Here is a 21413-nt window from a genome sequence, read left to right as displayed (position 1 = left end):
AGGCGTCCTCCCCGGCCACACCAACCTGATGTTTCCCAACAAGGACTAGGTGGAGGCTGGATGGGGGAGGGGTATGATAGGGAAAGACGAGCAGGGGTGGGGGTGGGGGCGGGGGGGGGGGGTAGAGCCTAGAAAAAGCCCTGGGGGAAGAGCCCAGTGGTGAGGGGCAAAGACCCGGGAGAAGAGCAGGGGCTGGGGATTTGGCTTTGTTTAAACACTAATTGAATGACATGCAAATCGGCTCACATTTTCCACTTGAAGGTTAACCGCTCACAGCTCGGTTCACCTTCGTCTTGTCTGCCCCCCATCTTCTGCTCTCTGTCCCTCATCCCAGAACCTTACCCGGCAGGGCTAAGTTCCGGTGCCCGGCCCAGCCTGGCCGACCTGCCCGACTCGCCTGCCAAACGCGGGGACCCGATCCACCCTGTCCCCCTCCTTCTCAAATTCCTCCTAGCTGGCCCTCGTTGGGGCCGAGCCTAACTGGTGGTGGTGGAGGGGCGACGGGTGAGGGGAGGAAGAAGAGGAGGAGGAGGACTAGGCAGTGGCAGGCAGTAAGGGAGGGGGTGTGATGCCTGCCCGATGGGGATCTGGGATTCCTGTGGGTGCATGCGGGCAAGCGCTCCACGCGAGAGCCAGTCCTGGCGGAGGAGCAGCAGCTGCCTCCCCAACCCCGGTGCAAGATTCCACCCACGGGAGCTCCATCCCCACCTCCCCTCTCCTCTCCCGGCTGGGGTGGGTGCATGGGCCAGAGAGACCCGTGGGATGGCTCATCTTCCCCTCTGTCTTTCTCTCGCCTGACTCCAGCTCAGAGCCCGGCAGTGTCTGAGCCCCTCCACCCGGCCTTCTCTGGAGTCCAGCAGTACACAGGTACCCTTCCTCCCTCCCGACGCCCAGGTGCCCCCACCCCCTGGAGGCCACGGGGCTCAGCCCCTCATGCCCTCCTCTGTTCTCTGTCTCCCTCTGCCCAGCGATGTACCCCACCACGGCCATCACACCCATTGCTCACAGCATCCCCCAGCCTCCTCCAATCCTGCAGCAACAGCAGCAGCGGGAAGGTAAACTCTGGCCACCTCCTCTCCCCGGGCCCCAGACCTTCCCCTCCACCTTGGGCCTCTCCAGCGGGCAACCCTGGGTCTGTTTCTGGGATGTGGCTGGGGCAGGGCCTGGGTTGGGAGGGATATTGAGAGGTTAATGGTTGGGGCTGGGGAGACCTGTCAGGGGTCAGGATCCAACCCCCTTGGCATCCTGCGTTCCTTCAGTGCCTCAGCACCCACGTTGGTGAAGCGGGTCCCTTCAACTGCTCTACCTCATTTAATAATAATAATAATAATAATGTTGATATTTGTTAAGGGCTTACTACGTGCAGAGCACTGTTCTAAGTGCTGGGGTAGATACAGGGTAATCGGGTTGTCCCACATGAGGCTCACGATCTTCATCCCCATTTTACAGATGAGGTAACTGAGGCACCGAGAAGTGAAGTGACTTGCCCAAAGTCACACAGCTGATAAGTGGCCGAGCCAGGATTCGAACCCATGACCTCTGACTCCCAAGCCCGTGCTCTTTCCACTGAGCCACGCTGCTTCTCCCGGCCTGCACACCTGCCCTAGTCTTTCCCGGCCTTGGGCCGCTGAACCTCGAGTCTACCCCCGTTGTAGAAAGGGGTTTGGCCAAGGAGGGGAGAGCTTTCTGCCCGGGCACAGTTCTGGGGGCAGGCGGGGTAGAGTTTGGAGAAGCAGCGTAGCTCAATGGAACGAGCCCGGGCTGGGGAGTCAGAGATCATGGATTCAAATCCCAACTCTGCCGCTTGTCAGCTGTGTGACTTCGGGCAAGTCACTTAACCTCTCTGTGCCTCAGTTACCTCATCGGTAAAATGGGGATGAAGATTGTGAGCCCCACGTGGGACAACCTGATCGCCTTGTATCCCCCCAGCGCTTAGAATGGTGCTTTGCACATAGTAAGCGCTAAACAAATGCCATCTTTATGTTTATTATTATTAGATGGGTGCCTCTTCTGGAGTCAGCGGCCCTCTCCCCTACGCCCCCTCCCCCCCCCCCCCCCCGCATCACCAGCAGTCTCGTCATCAGTCAACCAACCAACCAATAAGTAGCATCTACTGAGCACTTCCTGGGGGCAGAGCACCGACTGGACTGAACGCTTTAGAGAGTCCATTCGCGTTAGCGGTAGACCTGATCCCTGCCCTCCAGGAGCTTCCAGCCTAGCAGGACAGACAGGTAGCCACCAAAACCAATTTGCCACCTCTCTGTTCCCGACCCACAGGTCCTGAGGGCTGTAACCTGTTCATCTACCACCTGCCCCAGGAGTTTGGGGACAATGAGCTGATGCAGATGTTCCTGCCCTTTGGTAACATCATCTCATCCAAGGTGTTTATGGATCGGGCCACCAACCAGAGCAAGTGCTTTGGTGAGTGCCAAAGGGCCGCCGCTGCCCACTGGCCGCTGGCCGCCCCGTGGAGAGGGGCCCCAGATAGGGGACATTGGTGGCCAGGTTGGGGAGCCCAGGTGAGGCCCGGCCCCAAGGGGCAGGGGGGAGCCGTAGAGCCTTCATGGCCCTGAGCCCGCTGCCGCGGTGGAGGGATGGGCTGGGCACGGCCCCTAGTCGTGCTGCGTGGCAACACGTGTGTCGGTGTGCGCCTGCGTGTGAGCGTGTGCACGTGCGTGTATGTGTGCAGAGTGCTTACTTTGGTGGTGCACAGCCTGACAACACTTCCACCTGGCTGAGTCCAGGAGGCTGAGTAGCCCTCCCTTCTCCCCAGAACCCCCAGGAGGCGAACAAGGGGACGTCAGCCTTTGCCGCCCTTGACCTGATGTGCACACAGGGTCGAGAGGGTCACTTCCCTCTCCTGGCTGGCGGCGGGAAGGGGAGCGGGCTGCAGCAGCGGCAGACAGACACCCTCTCCCTGGCCCAGTTCCCCCACCCCCTCCCAGCACGGCTTCCCCTCTCCTCCACCCCGCAGGCTTCGTGAGCTTTGATAACCCCGCCAGCGCCCAGACAGCCATCCAGGCCATGAACGGTTTCCAGATTGGCATGAAAAGGTTGAAGGTCCAGTTGAAACGGCCCAAGGATGCCAACCACCCTTATTGACAGTGCCCACACCCACCATTCAGTGCTGCAGCAGAGGTGAGGCAGGTAGCCAACACCCCCCTCCCCCTCCCCTACCCCCAGAGACACCCTCGCCGCCATGCCGGCCCTGGGGGACGACTGCTGAGCCTGAGCCAGGTCGTTCCCCCTGCCACCCTCCACCTCGTCTACCAGAGGCCTGCTCGGTCGACGGCCCCGGGCCACCGCTCGGGAGATGTCCTTTCTCGCTGGGCAGAGGAGAAATTCTTCTGTCCAGTGCCCAGCCCAGAAGGCTGGGGCGGCCCGGGGTTGGGGTGGGGGAGGGCGCAGAGGATGGGGTGGGGGCGGGGATGGTGGGACTGGTCTGCCAGTGTCGGGGGGCAGCCAGACTCGCCCTACTGCCAGCTGGCTTCCCCCCTCCTGCACCCCCACCCCACCCACCTCCCAGGCCAGGAAACGCAAGGAGGCTCAGGAAAGGTGCTGGAGTCAGGGCAGCTGCAGAGCCTCCTTCTCCAGAGCCCCATTGGCCTGAACTGGTCCTGGGGCAACAACCCCTCACCCCCTCCACCCCACCCCCAGTGACCTCCTCGGGTCCCGCCCTTCCGGGCGCCCCCTCTGTTGAGGCAAGTGGGAGAGTGGGGCTCTGCTGAGCTGCGACTCGGTCATTTCCTAACTCCCTTCCTTCTCCCCCAGGTGAGTGGCAGATCCAGAGGATGGTTTCAGCTTCAGGAGATTCCAGTTAATTATGAACTTGTTTCCCCCTCTCCCCTTTCCCCCGCCCCCTCCAAAATGTGAACCACTTTAGAGGAATGCAGCTTTGGAAGATGCCAGCAACTCCATGGCGGAGACCCCCCCTTCAATCAGGTCCCTGGGGCGGGGCAAAGGGCAGGGGGGAGGCAGGGGATGGGGGGGCCGGGGGGATGGGGAGGGGGGGCGTGGTGGAGGCTGTGGCCCACCACACAAGTCACTGTTGTATTGCTAAGTCACCATGACAACGTGCAGCCCTCCAAAATTTACCCTTTCACACACATATATATACATATAGAGATATATACACAGTCTATATTTTTGTTTAAATAAATCCCAGGACCAAATTTTTCCCCTGGAGACTTCTGCCTGCTGAGGATACCTTTTCTAGAGCAGTTGTCTCCATGGGAATGCTGGAGAGGCCCACGCATTTATGGGGGGGATTGCCGGGGGAGAACCAACCAGACGGTGTTCGCTCTGTGCTCAGTTTGAGGCCTGGGCATTTGGAGAAGCAAAGATGGAAAACGCTCTAACTCTAGATACCTCCAGGACCTGAATACCCCAGCAAACCAGAACCCTGAACACTTGACAGTCCCCAAGGGCTTTGGAGACCAGAGTTTGGGTAACCCAACTCTGGTCCCCCGAGTTCCATGGGCCTCCCCTCTCCCCCAGCTTCCCCCCACACATTCCTCCCCACAACTTCACAGTTTAGTGTGCCCCAGTGATGGACCTGTCTTCCAGTTTAGTGGCCGGGGAGGCGGGGGGTGAAGGGTGCTGCCTCTGAACCCCCCATCTTGGGGATCAAGCCCAAAAAGGGAAAAGTCAAAGCGGTGTCGATTGGCTCTCACACCCACCTCCTCAGAGAAAGGGAAAACTCGGTCTGGTCCCCGAGTTCCACAGGTCTCCCCTTATACCCAAGTTTCGGGCCCCCCCCCCCAGCCTCCCCCCACACCCCTCCCTGCAACTTCACAGTTTAGTGTGCCCCAGTGACAGACCCACCATCCAGTTTAGTGGGGGGCAGGTGCCACCTCTGCCCCCCACCCCCAGCCTGGGGATCAAAAAATGTCAGAGCAGTGTCAATTGGCTTATATACACACACACCTCCCCACCCCCTCCCAGAAAGGGAAGAAGGAGCCTCCGTCATTTGTGCAGAGCTTTTCTGAGCAAGTCCAAGGCAGAGAACAAAATACAATGGATTGGTCACAGAGAGAGTCCTATTGTAGGAGGGCAGCCTAAGTTTACCTACCCGGCTTTATATCCCCGTTACTGAGATTTCTGTCCTCCCTCCTGCTCCTCTCCCTTCCCGTCCCCCCCACCCCGCCTTAAGCACAGAATAGAATTCAGAGCTGGGTTAAGACTCCCAAACTAGGGATGCTTATCGCTAAGAAACCCAATTCGTTACCAGTCCCGTTGGTCTCTACCAAAATACGCTGAAAGACAAAAAGATCTGAACAGTCGTTTCAATGTTCCAGAGTTTGAAAATGTACCAAGAACATTCCTATCGGTGTGCGTGCATCCGTGTGTGTGCCTGGGCGTGCGGGTGGTGCGTACGTGTGAACGTGTGTGCAAGCGACGACGTGGCAGTGGTGGGGGCCAGGAGAGACGCGGGGAAGGGCGCTGTTTCTCGAGGACTTTTCAAGGGGCCGGGCGGCTCGGTCTCGCCTTGAGCCGCGAGAGTGCGAGAGGGAGTTTGTGTGTTTCTATAGTCCATGTTTACTGACTGTAAATACCATTTTTATACTTAACATCTATTCTGTACGTGATTTGTACAATGTACTTTATTTCTGCTACGAGTAATTTCATGAAGTTTGAACTGATCTAATTTTCAACAAAAAAAAGCAAAAAAAAAAAACTTGGAAGATCTTAGGTTCTATCTGGTTTGAATTACATGTCAGAAAAATCTGTTTCTTCTACCGGAGTTACCTATGTGACTGTCACATGTTGCAGGTGAGAACAGCATTGTCTTAATGTCCCAAACTCCTCTGGTCTAAAGAATCTGAAGTTTATTTAATAAAAGGTTTACTTGCTAAAGGATCTGCTCTTTTTTGCCACGTGTCCACTGCTCTGGCTGTCTGCCCCCCTTTCCTCCCGGGGAGGTCTCAAGGAGCCTCCTGAAGAAGCAGGACTTTGGCCTGAAAGAGGAGGACCTGAAGCTTGGAGGAAAAGGGCCTTTATAGTCTCAGAGGGAGAGAGGTCTGTGGTTGAGGTCAGGGGGCTGGACTTGGAAGCGACCCCAAGAACAGAGGCCCCGCTGAGACCCGTGCTGGGGCCGGGAGGGAGGGGAAAGGGTCTGTTTTCTTCACACGTTAACCCCCACCAAGGAGGGTACACAGGGCACAGCTCCGCCACGTCTCTCCGCCCCACCCGGCTGGAGGAGATGTCTGTCGTAACCCACCGGAGAAGAGGCCGTCAATATGCCTCTGGGAAGAGGGTTACCGGCCAGTCCTGGCCTAGGCTCAAGTTGCCCGCTGAGCCCACCCCCAGATGACTGACAGGCAGGGGCCCCCAGAGGATAGTGAGAGTACAGAATCTGACTGTGATCGGGGCCCGAGGCCCAGAGTAACTGGGCAGGGGCTAGGCGAGAGATGGGACCGGGCCTGCGGTACGCTGGCCACCGTGGGGCAAGCTGAGGTGGGGGTGCCTGAGCGTCAGGCAGGCCCTCAGGGTGGAGGAAGGCCAGAGACCAGAGAACCTGGCAGAAAATGCCAACCACCAGCATCCCACGCATCACGCCCATAGACCACTGCTGGGAGGAGGGGGTGGGGAGAGTGCACTATTTCAGGGTCTGTGTCAATAAGCACCGAAAGGATGGGCGGCATGAAATAGAGCTCCCGGAGAGGTGGGCTGGGAGTCTCCTCCCCAGGGGCTGGCATCATGGTTCTGGAGTGGGATGGGTTGGGGGGCTCAGACCCAGAGGCAGCACAGCAGCAAGGCCAGAGTGCCCAACACAGCGGTGCCGGGCCCGCCGGGAGCCCCCTTGGTGCCAGAGGCAGCATGGAGCTGGAGTGGCCCAGGGTACAGAGCCCTCAGGTCCTCCAAGGCCCCATAGGCAGCCATGGAGAAGTCGGGGTCACCGGTGGTCAGGAGGTCAAAGACACAGGACTGGAAGTAGACGTCCTCCACCCGCAGGATGCGGCGGCAGCGCTCCGTGGCGCTTTCTGCCGAAAAGGCCCGGGGGGCCAGGCCGGAGTTTCCGAGGCTCAGCCGGTGCCCCTGGATCAGCTCGCTCTTGGGGCAGCCGTGGAGGCACAGCTGAAGGCCACCGTCACCCCCGTCGCCGCCGGCCAGACCCAGGGTCTCCTCGGGCAGCCGGATAGCGAACGTGAGGTAGTGCCCGACCCTGCGGATGACGATGGTACCGCCGATGTGGCGGGCCTGGATCTCCACCTGGCCGGTGGCGGCTTTCTCCAGGATGCGCAGGCTGCCAGCCCCCTCTGCCCTCCCGCCGCCGTTCCGCGTGCCATCGCTGAACGCCAAGGGCAGGTCCTCGGTGGTCGCCTGGTAGACCTTCTGCTCCGTGCAGCCCCGGTAGCGCTTAAAGATCAGGGTGATCTGAGGGAGAGAGGCAACAGTCAGACGCGTCCGTCGGACCAACTCGGGCACCCTCCTCTGCCCGACTAGGCCAGCTCGGCCGGGGGTCGCGTAACGGGCCCCCAGAGGGGAGGAACTCAGGCTCCAAAGGAGCCCTACGGCCCATGGGCGTCGTAAGTCAAGAAGGGATCGAGAGTCCCCGACGGCATATCAAGGCCAGTGCTGGGGGCGCTCAGCTCGGCCGGGCCACGAGGGAAACCGGAACCGGCATACTAGGGTCTGGGGCTAGCCGCTCCAGGCTCTCCCAGCTGTCGTCCCCAGCCCGCTCCAGCTTTTGCCCCGGCCTCATGCCATTAGAGACGAGGCTGGTGGCAACAGGCCCGCAGCACCCCAATGGAGAGGCCACCAAGAGCCCCCGGACCGCAAGGGAATTTCCCGGGAAAGCCCGGCCCTGACCTCTCCACCTCGTCGGTAGCACCACGCGGAGCCCAAACCGTCCACCTCGTTACCGGGCGGGAGCCGGTCGGCTTGCCCAGGCCCAGGCTGAGGTGCCGGCCGCCCAGGCGGCCTGAAGGCCGGCGCTACCGAGCGGGCAGCTTGTCCGTGGAACCGGAGGGCCATCTGGGACCCCCGAAAACCCTCTACCTCCTCCACCCGGCCCAGAAGCCCGGGGCTGGGGGGAGAGGAGGAAAGGCTGGGGTGGAGAGAAGCTTCCTGAAACGTTGTTGGTATGCAGTGTCGATAGTAGGCGACAGAATTGGATACTGCCACCGGGTGGCGCCACGGCCTTTTCATCCAGGCTCCCGAAGGCTAGAACGGCTGGGCTGGTGGGACCCCCAAGAGGTCATCTGGCCTAGCCCCCTGCCTCCAGGCAAGGGAAAGCCTATCCCTCCGAGAGTGGATGGGGAGGGGAAAGGAGGGGAGGATTCTGAAAAGATTTCTAGAGAAGAAAATTCCTCAGCCCCTCCCAGGAGCCCCTTCCAGAGTCCAGATGATGACGATGATAGTGGTAGTAACAGGAATAATAAATTGTGGTATTTGTTAAGCACTTACTCTGTGCCAAGCAATGTACCAAGTGCTGGGATAGAGACATGGGGCTCACGGTCTAAATAGGAAGGGGAACAGGTATCGAATCCCCATTTTGCAGAGGAGGGAACAGACTCTGAGAAGTTGAGTGACTCGCCCAAGATCACACAGTTCACAAGTGGCGGAGCTGGGATTAGAATCCAGGTCCTCTCATTCCCAGGCCTGGGCTCTTTCCACTAGTACACTGCTTCTCAAGCCCTCCTGCGGCAACGGCAGGCAGCCCACGCTTCCTCCCATCCGGTTCCCAGGCAACGCGGGAACAAGTGGTCAGTGGCATCCTCGAAAAACCCTTCAGTCGCTCTCAGCCATCTCTTCTCCAGGCTGAAACCCCATGTGGCTTTCGCATCTCCATGGTCGAGATCACTGCTGTTCTCTGGGTGGCTCTGCTCTCTTCAATCAATCAACCAAGGGTATTTATTGTGCTGCAGGCACAGCACTGAACTGTGCGCTTGGGAGAGTCCAATACAATAGAGTAGGTTGATATGATCCCCGCCCTTAAGGAATAGCGGGATGACCCAAACCGGTCATAGGACTGGAACGATCCCGCTCCGGCTCCTGGTGGCTTGTGCCAGGAAAACAGACAGCCACACCTTCAGGCATCAGCTCCTCGGGGTGCCCCCTTCCCCCTCCTCCAACACCCAAAGGGCTGCCCTGGCTGAGTTCAGCCCCCACAGCTTTTGGGGCGTGGAGGACAACTGCAACCAGCCCACCATGCCCCTTGGAGCCAAAAGCAGAACCAAGATGGCGACTCTGCTTTTACTCGCTCCTCCTCTGCACTCATAGGGGTTTTCCCTCACCCCTGCCGGGCCTCAGGGCTGGGCTACAAGTCTCTCTCACACCTAGCCCGACAGGCTATCTGCTCGGGGCTCCAGAGAGGATTGGGGGCTCCTCTCACTTGCTACAGCCTTCAGGCCCAAGTAGGGAAGGGATCTTTATCCCCTCTGCGGGTACCAGGTCCTCTCGAAGTTCCTCCCCAAGTTCACCCTGCCCTGTCCCGCTCATGATGAAACATTGGCCGCCGGTCTACAATGCTGTGGTCTACTCTGATCCCCAGGTTCTTTCCTGCTAGACACATCACACCGGAAAGCCAGGTACACTGGGTGAAAAGGCTCTAGGAGAGAAATCCATGCCTAGGGAATGGGGCCATCCACTTTCTTCCGCCCTCGCCTCTTTATCTGGTGAGATCCTCACCCTGCCGAAGGGAGCCCGCACCTTGGCTGGGGCTGCTTTCCCCATCTCTGCTCCTTCCTCCTTTATCCCAGAGGTGCCGGAGTCCTGCCCAGCTTGCACAGCCAACACTTTAACAGAGGCTCTCGCCGACCCCGAAAGGAGACTCCTCTGAGTCCAGCAAGAGGTAGTAGTCCCTTTCCAGCCCGGGCTGGGGAAGCCCGGTCCGGGCCCGAATTTCCCAGCTCCAGCCACTCGTCCCAGTAGAGTCTTGGGTCTGCAGCCCCTGCTTTTACTGGTACCACGCCTGGGTCCCTAGCTCATTCCCAAACAGCTGCCAAATCCTGGCCCCGGCCCCAACTTCCATCCCACCACGAACCCCACCCCTGGGGCCCTAGGCTGGAGGGAACAAGAGTTTCAGTGGCAGCAGCTGGAGCCGAATGGGGCGAGAAGCAGGGGGTTGGAAAAAGAGAGAGTGGGGTGGGGGGCCAGTATGTCTCACTCTTTGTAGCTCTGCCCTTCAGAGCGCCACCCATTGAAGCCCTGCCCACCCTGGGGTTTAGCATTGTCTGACCCTGGTGAAACCCTGCTCACCACTTCCAGGGAGGTGGGAGGGGTAAAAGTGAGGAACAGCCAAAGAACAGCCCACTATCACTACACACCCCTGCTGCGGACCACAGTCCCCTTGATCCAAGGAGATACACACACACCCACACCCACCCACCGCCATGGACTAGTGGAAAGAGCCCAGGCCTGGGAATCAGAAGGACCTGAGTTCTAACCCCAGCTCCACCACTTGTCTGCTGTGTGACCTTGGGCAAGTCACTTCACTTTTCTGGGCCTCAGTTACCTCATCTGGAAAATGAGGATTAAGACTGTGAGCCCCATGTGGGACAGGGACTGTGTCCCACCTGATTAGCTTGTATCTACTCCAGCGCTCAGAACAGTTCTTGACACATAGGAAGCACTTAAATACCATCATCATTATTAAACACGCGCACGTGCGCTCGCACCAGACTCTCCTGGCTCTGGGATCCTGGGTGGGAATTTCCATCAGTTTCACTAGATTCCACTACCTCTGCTGGCACACAGTAAGCGCTTAACCAATACCGTAATTATTAACCCTGAGGAAAGCCAATGATCTTTAGGAACCGTTCTCTCTCAAGGCCTACATTTGGTTACTTGCATGAACCAAATCTACCTCCTCAGCATCTGTCACCCTCCACCCTCAGTCCCACTTGACCCTTCGGTGGTAGCCAACTCCCTACTGTGCTCACAAGCCAACCGCCCCCAGAAATCTCCAGGAGGCTGAGAGAAATTGGCCTGGTGAAGTGAAACGTGGACTTGGAGGGTTCAGAATACCCCCTCCCCTTTCTCCTCCTCCTCCCTCTTCTTGGTCACCCAGGCGACCGAACTCAGCCTCACAGCTGTTCCCGGGCCGGGGCGGCGATTACTTCAACATGACGAGATCTCGGGCCACCACACAGGGGCGGCAGAGACCACCCCATGCCAAGCAGGTGGGCAAGCAGCCAGGCCCGGTTACCTTGCTGGTGGCGGTGGCACTGGAACCCAGGACCACGGGAACGTTGGTGACCTGGACAGAGAGATAGCGATTGTCTATGAGGGGCCAAGCCCCCTCCACCTTACAGGTCTGAAACTCGTCCTTAAACGTCCGCAGGTGGGGATCCCCGAACAGCCCACAGAGGGCAAACCTGCTCCGGGTGCCCGGCCGGCTGGTGTAGTTGCAGATCTGGGAGCCGAGAGGGTCCGGAGGAGCGGGGGCGCTCACGGAGGAGGTGGGGCCCTGGCTGGAGCAGTTGTGCTGGCCGAAGAGCTCCTTTATGCGGAAGACGGCCGAGTGGTAAACCAGGTCCCCCCGGCAGGACTTGGCCGTGCCCTTGGTGCAGGCCGCGTAGGCGCGCAGGGCGGCGCAGTATTCGTCGGCCGGCCGCAGCTCTTCCGGCAGGGCGGGGCTAGGCGAGGAGGCGGCCACGAAGTGAGCGTTGCAGCTCTGGATCTGGCACTGCTGGCACAGTACTGCAACGACAAAGAGAATGTTTCAGCGGCCGGGGGAGGAGACTCAAGACAGGACAGGTGGGCCAGGGGTTAGACTGCAGCAGGAGGGACTGGGGGTTGATGGGAGGAAGAACCTCCCAGTCCCGAGGGGTTGTCATAAATTCGATCCACGGCATGTGCGGAGTGCTGCCTGCGTGCGTGCGGAGCACTGTACCCAGCACGTGAGAAAGTACACTACAGTAGAGTTAGTAGGAGACGTGATCCCTGCCCACAAGGAGCCAAAGGTCTCTGAGAGGACTGTACGGCCTACTCACTGGGCCCCGTTCTCATCGCTCTCGTGTGGAGCTCCCTCCTGTTTCACATCTGGCAGATCACCACTCTCCCCATCTTGTGGGTCTCTCGGAAATCACACCTCCTCCAGGAGGTCTCCTCAGAGTCATCTCTCATCTCAACAACCGATTTCCCTCCTCTCCAACCTCGTCCCCTGCCACTTCAGCACCTCCGTACCACCTAAGTACTTGATGAGAGTACTGCCCTCGTAGAACTGATGCTTCCCCATTCCCATTCTCACCACCGACCCCTCACCCGCGTCCCACCTCTGGCCTGGAGCTCCCTCCCCCTTCGACAGACCACCACTCTCCCTACCTTCAAAGTCTTGAGTCACATCTCCTCCAATACATCTTCCCCGACTAAGCCCTCATTTCCTCTACTCCCTCTCCCTTCTGAGCCATCCTTCCACTTGGATTTGCAGCCTTTATTCACCCCTCCCTTGGCCCACAGCGCTTGTGTCCATATCTGTAATTTATTTTAATGCCCGTCTCCCCCTCCAGACTGTAGGCTCGTCGTGGGCAAGGAACGTTTCTACCAACTCTGTTGTACTGTACTCTCCCAAGCATTTAGTTCAGTGCTCTGCGCACAGTAAGCGCTCAGTAAATACTATTGACTCCATAAGCTGTCCTAATGTCTATTTTCCCAGATAGATTGTAAGCTCCTTGAGGGCAGGGTTCACGTCCACTAACTCTACTGGACTCTCCCAAACGTTTGGTGCAGTGCTTGGCACAGAATACTTGCTCAAACAATACTATTGATCCCCGGCAATAGCACTGATTGGGTGGTTCCTGGGTTTTGGGAACCAGGAACTACCATGGGTAGCCCCCTCCCCTCCAGACCATGCGACTCAATTGATCGATGGTATCTAGTGCGCACTCACTGTGTGCAGAGCACTTGTTCAATACAACAGAGTTGGTAGACGCAACCCTGCCCACTCCATGCTGCTTCCCTGAACCCGAGCACCAGTTTGAGAGTAGCCCCACTCAGTAGAGGCAGCCAGGGCAGTAGACTACATCTGGGCCCTGCTGCTTTGGATGCTTGCTGCCTGCCCAGAGGCAGCGGGAGAGACTAGAAGATCTCTTGAACTTTGCTCCGGCCCTACAATTCTGGAGAACGGGGGTGTCAAGTTATTTCACCTTCTAACTGTACCTCACTCTCAACTCTTGCCTCCAACCCCTTGCTTGCACTGTTCCCTCCGCCTAGAACTCCTTCCCCTTGAACCCTGCTCTCCCTATGTTCAACGCCCTCCTAGAAGAAGAATCCCTCCTCCAGGAAGCCTTCCTCGATCAATTCCCAACATTCCAAGTTGCATCCACACAACAGTCACGCTTAGCACGGATATATTTGATGCCCATCCTCACCGCTTATGACCATATTCACAGTCATTGGTACAGCTGGTTATTGAAACTATGAATCTTCCTGATCTATTTGTCCTCTGCCTGTTCTACACTTCTTCTTTCACCTGCTCCCACTATTTGTAGCAATTTTCTGTCTGGCGGGCTCCCTCGTTACTTTGTAAGCTCCTAAAGGACCCCCGAACATGGGTCTTGCTTCTTTGTACTCTCCCAAGCGCTTAGCACACTGTTTTGCATTCAGTGGGCATGCAGTAGATAATACTAAAATAATAATAATAATCTTTGTTTAGTGCTTACTATGTGCCCGCACTGGTACTAGGTGCCAGGGGAGAGGCAAGGTCATTAAGTCAGACAAAGTCCCAGTCCCTCGTGGGGCTCCCAGTCTAGAGAAAAGGGAGAACAGGTACTGAATCTTCATTTGACAGATGAGGAAACTGAGGCCCAGAGAAGTCAAGTTACCCGCCCAAGGAAACACAGCAGTTAAAGGGCAGAGTCAGAAGGAGAATCCAGGTCCTCTGTCTCTCAGGCCCCAGCTATCGTCACTGGGCCCCACTGCTTCTCATACCAATGATACCATCGATTGATTGATGGAGACAGTAAGCACTCAATAAATACCACTGACTGATTGATTGGAGAAAGGGTCTTCCCCTCTCTGTTCCAGGTCAGGTCTCCACTCTCAGGCTGGGAGCTCCCTGCAGCACCAAAACCTGATGACTGTGCTGGAAATTGACCCTCCTGGGGATCCACTCTCCTACCGGCCTCAAAAGCACAAAGATGGGAGTGGAAAGAGAAGGAGAAGGGAGAGGAGAGGACAAGCCATTCGTTTTAGTGAATCAGCCTCTTGTTCTTTGCCCCACTGAATATTTGATAGCCCAAAGTGCAAAAGAAATTTGGCAAATCCTTTAAGTCCCCGCTCAACTGATTTCCCCCATGTACAGGTCCTAATTTAAATTTATCCTTTCCTGCCTTAACTCTGCCCTCTCCTCCGCCAGGCAAAGCTTCTTCTCCTCCCTCATCGACACCCATGCCCGTCACCCCCGCCGATTGTTCCGGACCTTTAACTCTCTCCTTAGGCCCCCTGTTCCTCCCCCTCCCCCATCTCTCACCCCCAATGATCTGGCCACCTATTTCCTCACGAAAATCAACACGATCAGGTCTGAGCTCCCCAGAGTCACCCCTTCGCCTCTCCCCTCCCCCCCACCAACCCCCTCCCCTACTTTCCCATCCTTCCCTGCAGTATCCTCAGAGGAGATCTCCTCCCTCCTCGCAAGTGCCACCCCCTCCACCTGCGCCTCGGACCCCATTCCCTCTCACCTTATTAAAACCATCGCCCCTGCCCTCCTACCTTCCTTAACTTCTATTTTTAACCACTCAATCTCCAAGGGCTCCTTCCCCTCTGCCTTCAAACATGCCCACGTCTCCCCCATCCTAAAAAAAACCCGCTCTTGACCCCACTTCCCCCTCCAGTTATCGTCCTATCTCCCTACTACCCTTCCTTTCCAAAATCCTAGAACGAGTCGTCTACAATCGATGCCTAGAATTCCTTAACTCCCATTCTCTCCTAGACCCCCTCCAATCTGGCTTCCGTCCCCTCCACTCTACCGAGACTGCTCTCTCTAAGGTCACCCATGACCTCCTTCTTGCCAAATCCAATGGCTCCTACTCCATTCTAATCCTCCTTGACCTCTCTGCTGCCTTTGACACTGTCGACCATCCTCTCCTCCTCCATACCTTATCTCACCTTGGCTTCACGGACTCTGTCCTCTCCTGGTTCTCCTCTTACCTCTCTGGCCGATCATTCTCGGTCTCCTTCGCTGGAGCCTCCTCCCCCTCCCATCCTTTAACTGTTGGAGTTCCTCAAGGGTCAGTTCTTGGCCCTCTTCTGTTCTCCATTTACACTCACTCCCTCGGTGAACTCATTCGCTCTCACGGCTTTGACTACCATCTCTACGCAGATGACACGCAGATCTACATCTCCGCCCCTGTCCTCTCCCCCTCCCTTCAGGCTCGCATCTCCTCCTGCCTCCAGGACGTCTCCACCTGGATGTCGGCCCGCCACCTAAAACTCAACATGAGCAAGACTGAGCTCCTCATCTTCCCTCCCAAACCCGGTCCTCTCCCAGACTTCTCTATCACCGTTGATGGCACGACCATCCTTCCCGTCTCTCAGGCCCGCAATCTCGGTGTCATCCTTGACTCGTCCCTCTCGTTCACCCCACACATCCTATCCGTTACCAAGACCTGACGGTTTCACCTCTACAATATCGCCAAGATCCGCCCTTTCCTCTCCACCCAAACGGCTACCTTACTATTACGGGCTCTCGTTATATCCCGGCTAGACTACTGTGTCAGCCTTCTCTCTGACCTCCCTTCCTCCTCTCTCGCCCCGCTCCGGTCTATTCTTCACTCCGCTGCCCGGCTCATCTTCCTGCAGAAACGATCTGGGCATGTCACTCCCCTTCTTAAACAACTCCAGTGGTTGCCTATCGACCTCCGCTCCAAACAAAAACTCCTCACTCTAGGCTTCAAGGCTCTCCATCACCTTGCCCCTTCCTACCTCTCCTCCCTTCTCTCTTTCCACCACCCACCCCGCACGCTCCGCTCCTCTGCCGCCCACCTCCTCACCGTCCCTCGGTCTCGCCTATCCCGCCGTCGACCCCTGGGTCACGTCCTCCCGCGGTCCTGAAACGCCCTCCCTCCTCACCTCCGCCAAACTGATTCTCTTTCCCTCTTCAAAACCCTACTTAAAAATCACCTCCTCCAAGAGGCGTTCCCAGACTGAGCTCCTCTTCCCCCTCTACTCCCTCTGCCATCCCCCCTTTACCTCTCCGCAGCTAAAGCCTCATTTTCCCCTTTTCCCTCTGCTCCTCCACCTCTCCCTTCCCATCCCCACAGCACTGTACTCGTCCGCTCGACTGTATATATTTTCGTTACCCTATTTATTTTGTTAATGAATTGTACATCGCCTCGATTCTATTTAGTTGCCATCGGTTTTTACGAGATGTTCTTCCCCTTGACGCTGTTTATTGCCATTGTTCTCGTCTGTCCGTCTCCCCCAATTAGACTGTAAGCCCGTCAAACGGCAGGGACTGTCTCTATCTGTTGCCGACTTGTTCATCCCAAGCGCTTAGTACAGTGCTCTGCACATAGTAAGCGCTCAATAAATACTATTGAATAATAAATTTAAACTTTCCATTTCCCTCCATCTTTCCCAAGTTAGTGTGTCCCTCCTGGCCTCCCTAGTGCCCTCCCCACGCACAAAGGCCCACTCCGTCCACTCCACCCTCTCCAGCAAACCCGACTCTTTCCATCCTGCCAGCCCGGCCTGGAAGATTCAACTCTGGATTCCCCGAGCCATCTTGGGAGGAATCCCAAAACCAGGACCACTTTGGTCACTACAGAGTTGCCCTCTTGGGGTAGAGCTCTGTCCCTTCATCAGCACAACACTCTTTGACTCCCTGGCTCACAGCCCTGTGGGGCCCTCCCTCTCCCATCCCCCTCTCCACCCCTGACCCCGGCCCTGACGACTCCACCCCTTTAACTCTCTTCTGAAGCCTGCAGGCCCCCTGCCCTCCCTGCCCCCTCCCCACTCTGACCACAGTCTCCTCCTTCCCAGCTGCCTCCCACGGGGAGATCTCCCTTAAGGGGATCTCCGGCCTGCTGTCTAAATCTACCCCTCTACTTGGGCCTTGGACTCCTCTCTTAATACTCTCTGCAACCTCTCACTTTCCTCTGGCTTCTTCCCTTCTGAATTCAAATTCACCACGCCGTCCAATCAAGATGTAAAAAACTGGACTTCTCTTACTCCTAACTTTCCTGTCATTATCAGCAATGCTGCCATCCCCCTGCCCCCCCCCCCCCCCCGGTCCCACAGCTTGCCATTTGGGGGATTTCCAGTGACCCCTCTTTTACATCCTTTCTGATATCTCATGCATCTGCCCCACCTCTCTACCTGCACAGCCCTCAGCATCCCCCGGCTGGATTTACCAGGCCTCCCTGCCTCCAGCCTCTCTCCCCCTTGGGTCTATCCTGCATACAGCTGCATCCGACCTATTATTATTATGGCATTTTTAAAATGCTATGTGCCAAGCACTGCGCTAAATGCGGCGGTAGAGCCATGGTGGTAATCAGCTTGGACACGGTCCCTGTGCCACATAGGACTCACAAATCTGGGAGGGAGGGAGGGAGGAAAAGGAGGTACTTTATTCCCATTTTTCAGATGAAGAACTGAGGTCCAGAGAGGATAGATGACTTGCCCAAAACCTGGAGGTCAGGAGCAGAGCTGGGATGAGAATCCAGGTCTCGGGACACACAGTCCCATGTTCTTTCCAGTAGGCTGCATTAGCCCATCACTCCCTTCCTTAGAAGCCTCCAACCCATTGATCTGATCTCTCCCCTACCTGGAACCCCCCTCCTTCACTCAAGTCCACCAAACTACATCCCTCCCAAAGGGGTCATCTCCTCCAAGAGGACTTTCCTGATTCATCCATTAACTCTACCTTCCTGGTCATGTCACTCACATGCATATCTGTTTATTGATTAATCATGATTAATGATTTGCTTGCTTTTGTTTCTACCTTTTGTATCTCTGCTCTTACGCCTCTCCCTAGTTTAGAATTGACAACATCTGTCCATTTGTCTCCCACATTACAGTGTAAGTTCCTTGGGGGCAGGGCCTGCTGCAGATTTCAGAGCTTGGGACTCAGCTATCTCATCTGTAAAATGGGGATTAAATCCTCCTCCCTCCAATTTAGACTGTGAGCCCTATATGGGACAGAGGCTGTGTCTAACCTGATCGACCTATATCTACCCCAGCACTTAGAACAGAGCTTGCTACATAGTAAGCACTTAAAAGGGCCATTTTTTAATAAAGTACCTCTATCGCTGCTCTGCATCCCCCACAGGCTCTCCATCAACACTGCTGCTGTTGATGACAAAGGGGCTCTCTCTCAAAAAGAGGGTTCTCCCTCTGACACTCAGGGTCCGACTTGCACAGGAAGGAGGCTAGAAAGCCCAGTCGACCGCCACAGACCCCCCCCAGGAGCTACTCTCACCTGTCCCGAATGGCCAGCTGGGCCACACGCCCCATTCCCCTAGCCAAGACCCCCCGGCCAGGTCCCAGACGGAACCGCTGCAACGTCAGCTGGATACCTAGTGGGATCATAAAAGTTTTATAGTCACGATCCTTTTCCCGGCTAACTGTGAAGGGGGGTGTCTGCAGTGTAAGCAGACATCACAGACAAAACAGAGCAAAGAGCCATTTTGCCTTTTCTTTTTCAGGCCCAACTCACGGCTGACCGAGCTTTCTGGCAACCCGCGGCTGAGGGCACATGGCCACAGCTCATTGACCCCGCAATATCCTCGGGCTCCCGGCCCAGGTCAGCCACAACCGTTGGCTCCCTGGATTGGGGTCGTCGACCTATCCCTGGCTTTTTAGGCAGGGAGCCCAGAAGTCCCACTTGCCTGGGCCACCCAGTCTCTCCCCCCAACACCAAACTGGGAGGGTTTGGTGAAAAACATCCTGCTTTCTACTTTCACGTTGGCATCATAAAGAGAGAGCGTCCTGGAGAGTGGGGTGTGACAGACCAACCAATAAACTGGGCTGCCTCGAGAGAGGGAACCAACTTGATTTTGCAAGCAGTTTAAATCGGTGCCCAGCTGGGTTGTTTTTGTTTTTTTTAGGTATTTGTTAAGCACTTATTATGTGCCAGGCACGGTTCTAAGCACTGGCTAATCTGCCCCTTTTCCTACCGCTGGGTTTAGTGCAATGCTTGACCCAGAGATCAAGCTTAACAAATTCCACAATTGTTACCGCTTTTTGTCTTCCCTAATTCCCCCCCGACACACACGCACAAACACCCGGTCTTTCACAGCTTTGGGCCTCACAATAAAACCCTGGGGCTGCTCAGCAGCTCCCTGTAACTGGACACATTAGGATGGGGGAGGGGGGGGGGGGGACGTTTTCACCTCTAGGTTTAGTCTCCACCGCTACAAGCCGTCAGGCACCTCCTCTCTTTGCAAGGGCTGGGGCTGATTAAAGGCAACAAACTTTCACTTTCTAACTTGGAGATGGGGAGAATTAGCCCATTATGGCCAGCACTGCTGAGCTTCCGGACATTTCGAGCACCAATCGAAACGGGGAAATTGATAAAGTATCATAGTAATGGGTGTGTTCTTTATTGAAGAAAATCAAACCTGCGTTAAGCTCGGCTTCCACTCCACCCCGGCCGGTTTGAGCTGAAGTAATTGATCTCACAGGCGAATTGCCTGAAATCTGTTTCCCAGACCCTCGACACTTCAAACAGAAACCAAACCCACCCCCAGACTTTTTTCCCTGCCCTTTTTTTCTTACAACAGGAAACTGTGCTTTTAAAAAACCCACCCCGGGGAATGCACACAGATGCCAATATATTGATTACGAAGTGCGGGGATCGAAGCTGTTCTGAATGAGTTTCCATGCACGGGCTTTCACCGATCGAACGGGAAAGGATTCGAGGCTCAAGTCCAGTACCAGATGAGGGAGGTTAGATTCCTGCCCGAGCGGTGCCTCTCTGGTTGTGGGGTGCGAAGAGAGTTTGGGGTGGAGGGAGAGATTGGAGGTGATCCGGTGGATGGCGAAGTCACGACCTGGTCTTGGGGCTGAGGGAGGGGAGGGGGACGGAGCCCCCAACCTGAATAATAATTATGGTGTTCGTTAAGCACTTATTATGTGCCAGGCACCGTTCTAAGCGCTGGGGTGGAAGGGATCTCTCCGTCTTCTCCCTCCCTTCCCTCACCCACCACCAGCAGCAGCAGAAAGGCGCCTCTGTGTTCCTGGCAGCCGCTTTGTTTTCTTTGGCACGGGCGGCACTTTCACCCTTCGTTGAAAAACCCCGCCGCCCAGAAGAGAGCTGGGAGGCCGACTCGAGCCGGGCCAGCGGGCTCCGGGCCGGTCACGACCGAAACGCCCCCGCCCGCCCCTTAGAAAGACGCGGCTGCCCACGGGGATCCCCCAAGGACACCATCTTCTCCGGCTTCGGACCGTTTCTTTCACCTCCCGCCATGGGGGTCCCGCTGCTCCCTCATCCTCCTGCCCCCCGCCGAGGGGAAGGGTCGGGGTCGGAGGAGTCAAACGGCAGGGACTGTCCCTATCTGTTGCCGACTTGTTCATCCCAAGCGCTTAGTACAGTGCTCTGCACATAGTAAGCGCTCAATAAATACTATTGAATGAATGAAAGGAGGGCTCCGTACCTGGCGGGACCGGAGGCAGGCAACAGAGCAGAAGCGCCGTGGCCCACCAGGGCGGCCGCCGTCGCTCCCCAGGCCAATCCATCCATCGGAGCCGCCGGGGCTCGCCCTCGCGCCTCTGGCCGTCGCTCCCGCGGGGTGGCCGCGTGCCCGACACCCAATGCACGAGCAGCAAGCCGCCGCCTCCTCGGCTCAGTCCCGTCCCGCCCCGCCACCGCCGGCTCCGGCTACTACTATCACGGCGGCCGCCTCCTTTCCCTCCTCCTTCTCCCTCAACCACTCGCTGGCCGCCGCAGGGCCGGGGGGAGGGATGGGGGGGAGGGTTATTTGCATATTCCTAAACCAACCAATCGACGACCGGAGATTTCCTTCTTGCCTCCCCCCTCTCCAATTCCCCGTTTACCTCAGATCGAAATCCTTAAAGGCGCAGAGAGTTTGAAAGGGTGGGGTTACTCTCTCTCCCCTTTCCTCCCTTTCTTTCGCTCCCCCGCCCGTCTCATTCATTATTGAGCGCTTACTGTAGGCTGATCATAAATAAATAGTGGTATTTTGTTAAGCGCTTACTATGTGCAAAGCACTGTTATAAGCGCTGGGGTAGATGCAGGGTAATCAGGTTGTTCATTCATTCATTCAATAGTATTTATTGAGCGCTTACTATGTGCAGAGCACTGTACTAAGCGCTTGGGATGAACAAGTCGGCAACAGATAGAGACGGTCCCTGCCGTTTGACGGGCTTACAGTCTAATCGGGGGAGACGGACAGACGAGAACAATGGCAATAAACAGCGTCGAGGGGAAGAACATCTCGTAAAAACCGATGGCAACTAAATAGAATCGAGGCGATGTACAATTCATTAACAAAATAAATAGGGTAACG

The 21413-nt window shown here is 56.6% G+C and overlaps 2 protein-coding genes across 5 annotated transcripts in view; one reads left to right on the top strand and one right to left on the bottom strand.

Moving 5' to 3' along the window:
• Positions 1–3980, top strand: part of CELF5 (CUGBP Elav-like family member 5) — a 76419-nt gene extending 72439 nt beyond the window's left edge. For all 4 annotated transcript variants that reach the window (XM_029050609.2, XM_029050610.2, XM_029050608.2 and 1 more), the window contains exons 11-15: positions 805–867; positions 969–1055; positions 2278–2421; positions 2975–3138; positions 3772–3980. In XM_029050609.2, coding sequence (XP_028906442.1) covers positions 805–867; positions 969–1055; positions 2278–2421; positions 2975–3102 — 422 coding nt within the window. In that variant the 3' untranslated portion in view covers positions 3103–3138; positions 3772–3980. The remainder of the gene's footprint in view (positions 1–804; positions 868–968; positions 1056–2277; positions 2422–2974; positions 3139–3771) is intronic.
• Positions 3981–4965: 985 nt separating this feature from the next.
• Positions 4966–20790, bottom strand: LOC100091678 (repulsive guidance molecule A-like). Its single transcript, XM_029050606.1, has 3 exons — positions 20541–20790; positions 11153–11646; positions 4966–7377 (listed from the first exon to the last, which is right to left on the bottom strand). The coding sequence occupies exons 1-3, from the start codon at positions 20620–20622 to the stop codon at positions 6730–6732; spliced, it is 1224 nt and encodes a 407-aa protein (XP_028906439.1). The 5' UTR covers positions 20623–20790; the 3' UTR covers positions 4966–6729.
• Between the last annotated feature and the right edge of the window lie 623 nt (positions 20791–21413).

The sequence above is a fragment of the Ornithorhynchus anatinus genome, chromosome X1 (assembly GCF_004115215.2).
Source record: "Ornithorhynchus anatinus isolate Pmale09 chromosome X1, mOrnAna1.pri.v4, whole genome shotgun sequence".
Lineage (NCBI taxonomy): Eukaryota > Metazoa > Chordata > Mammalia > Monotremata > Ornithorhynchidae > Ornithorhynchus > Ornithorhynchus anatinus.
Note: the sequence above shows the minus strand (reverse complement) of the source record. Positions and strands in the feature narration are given on the sequence as shown.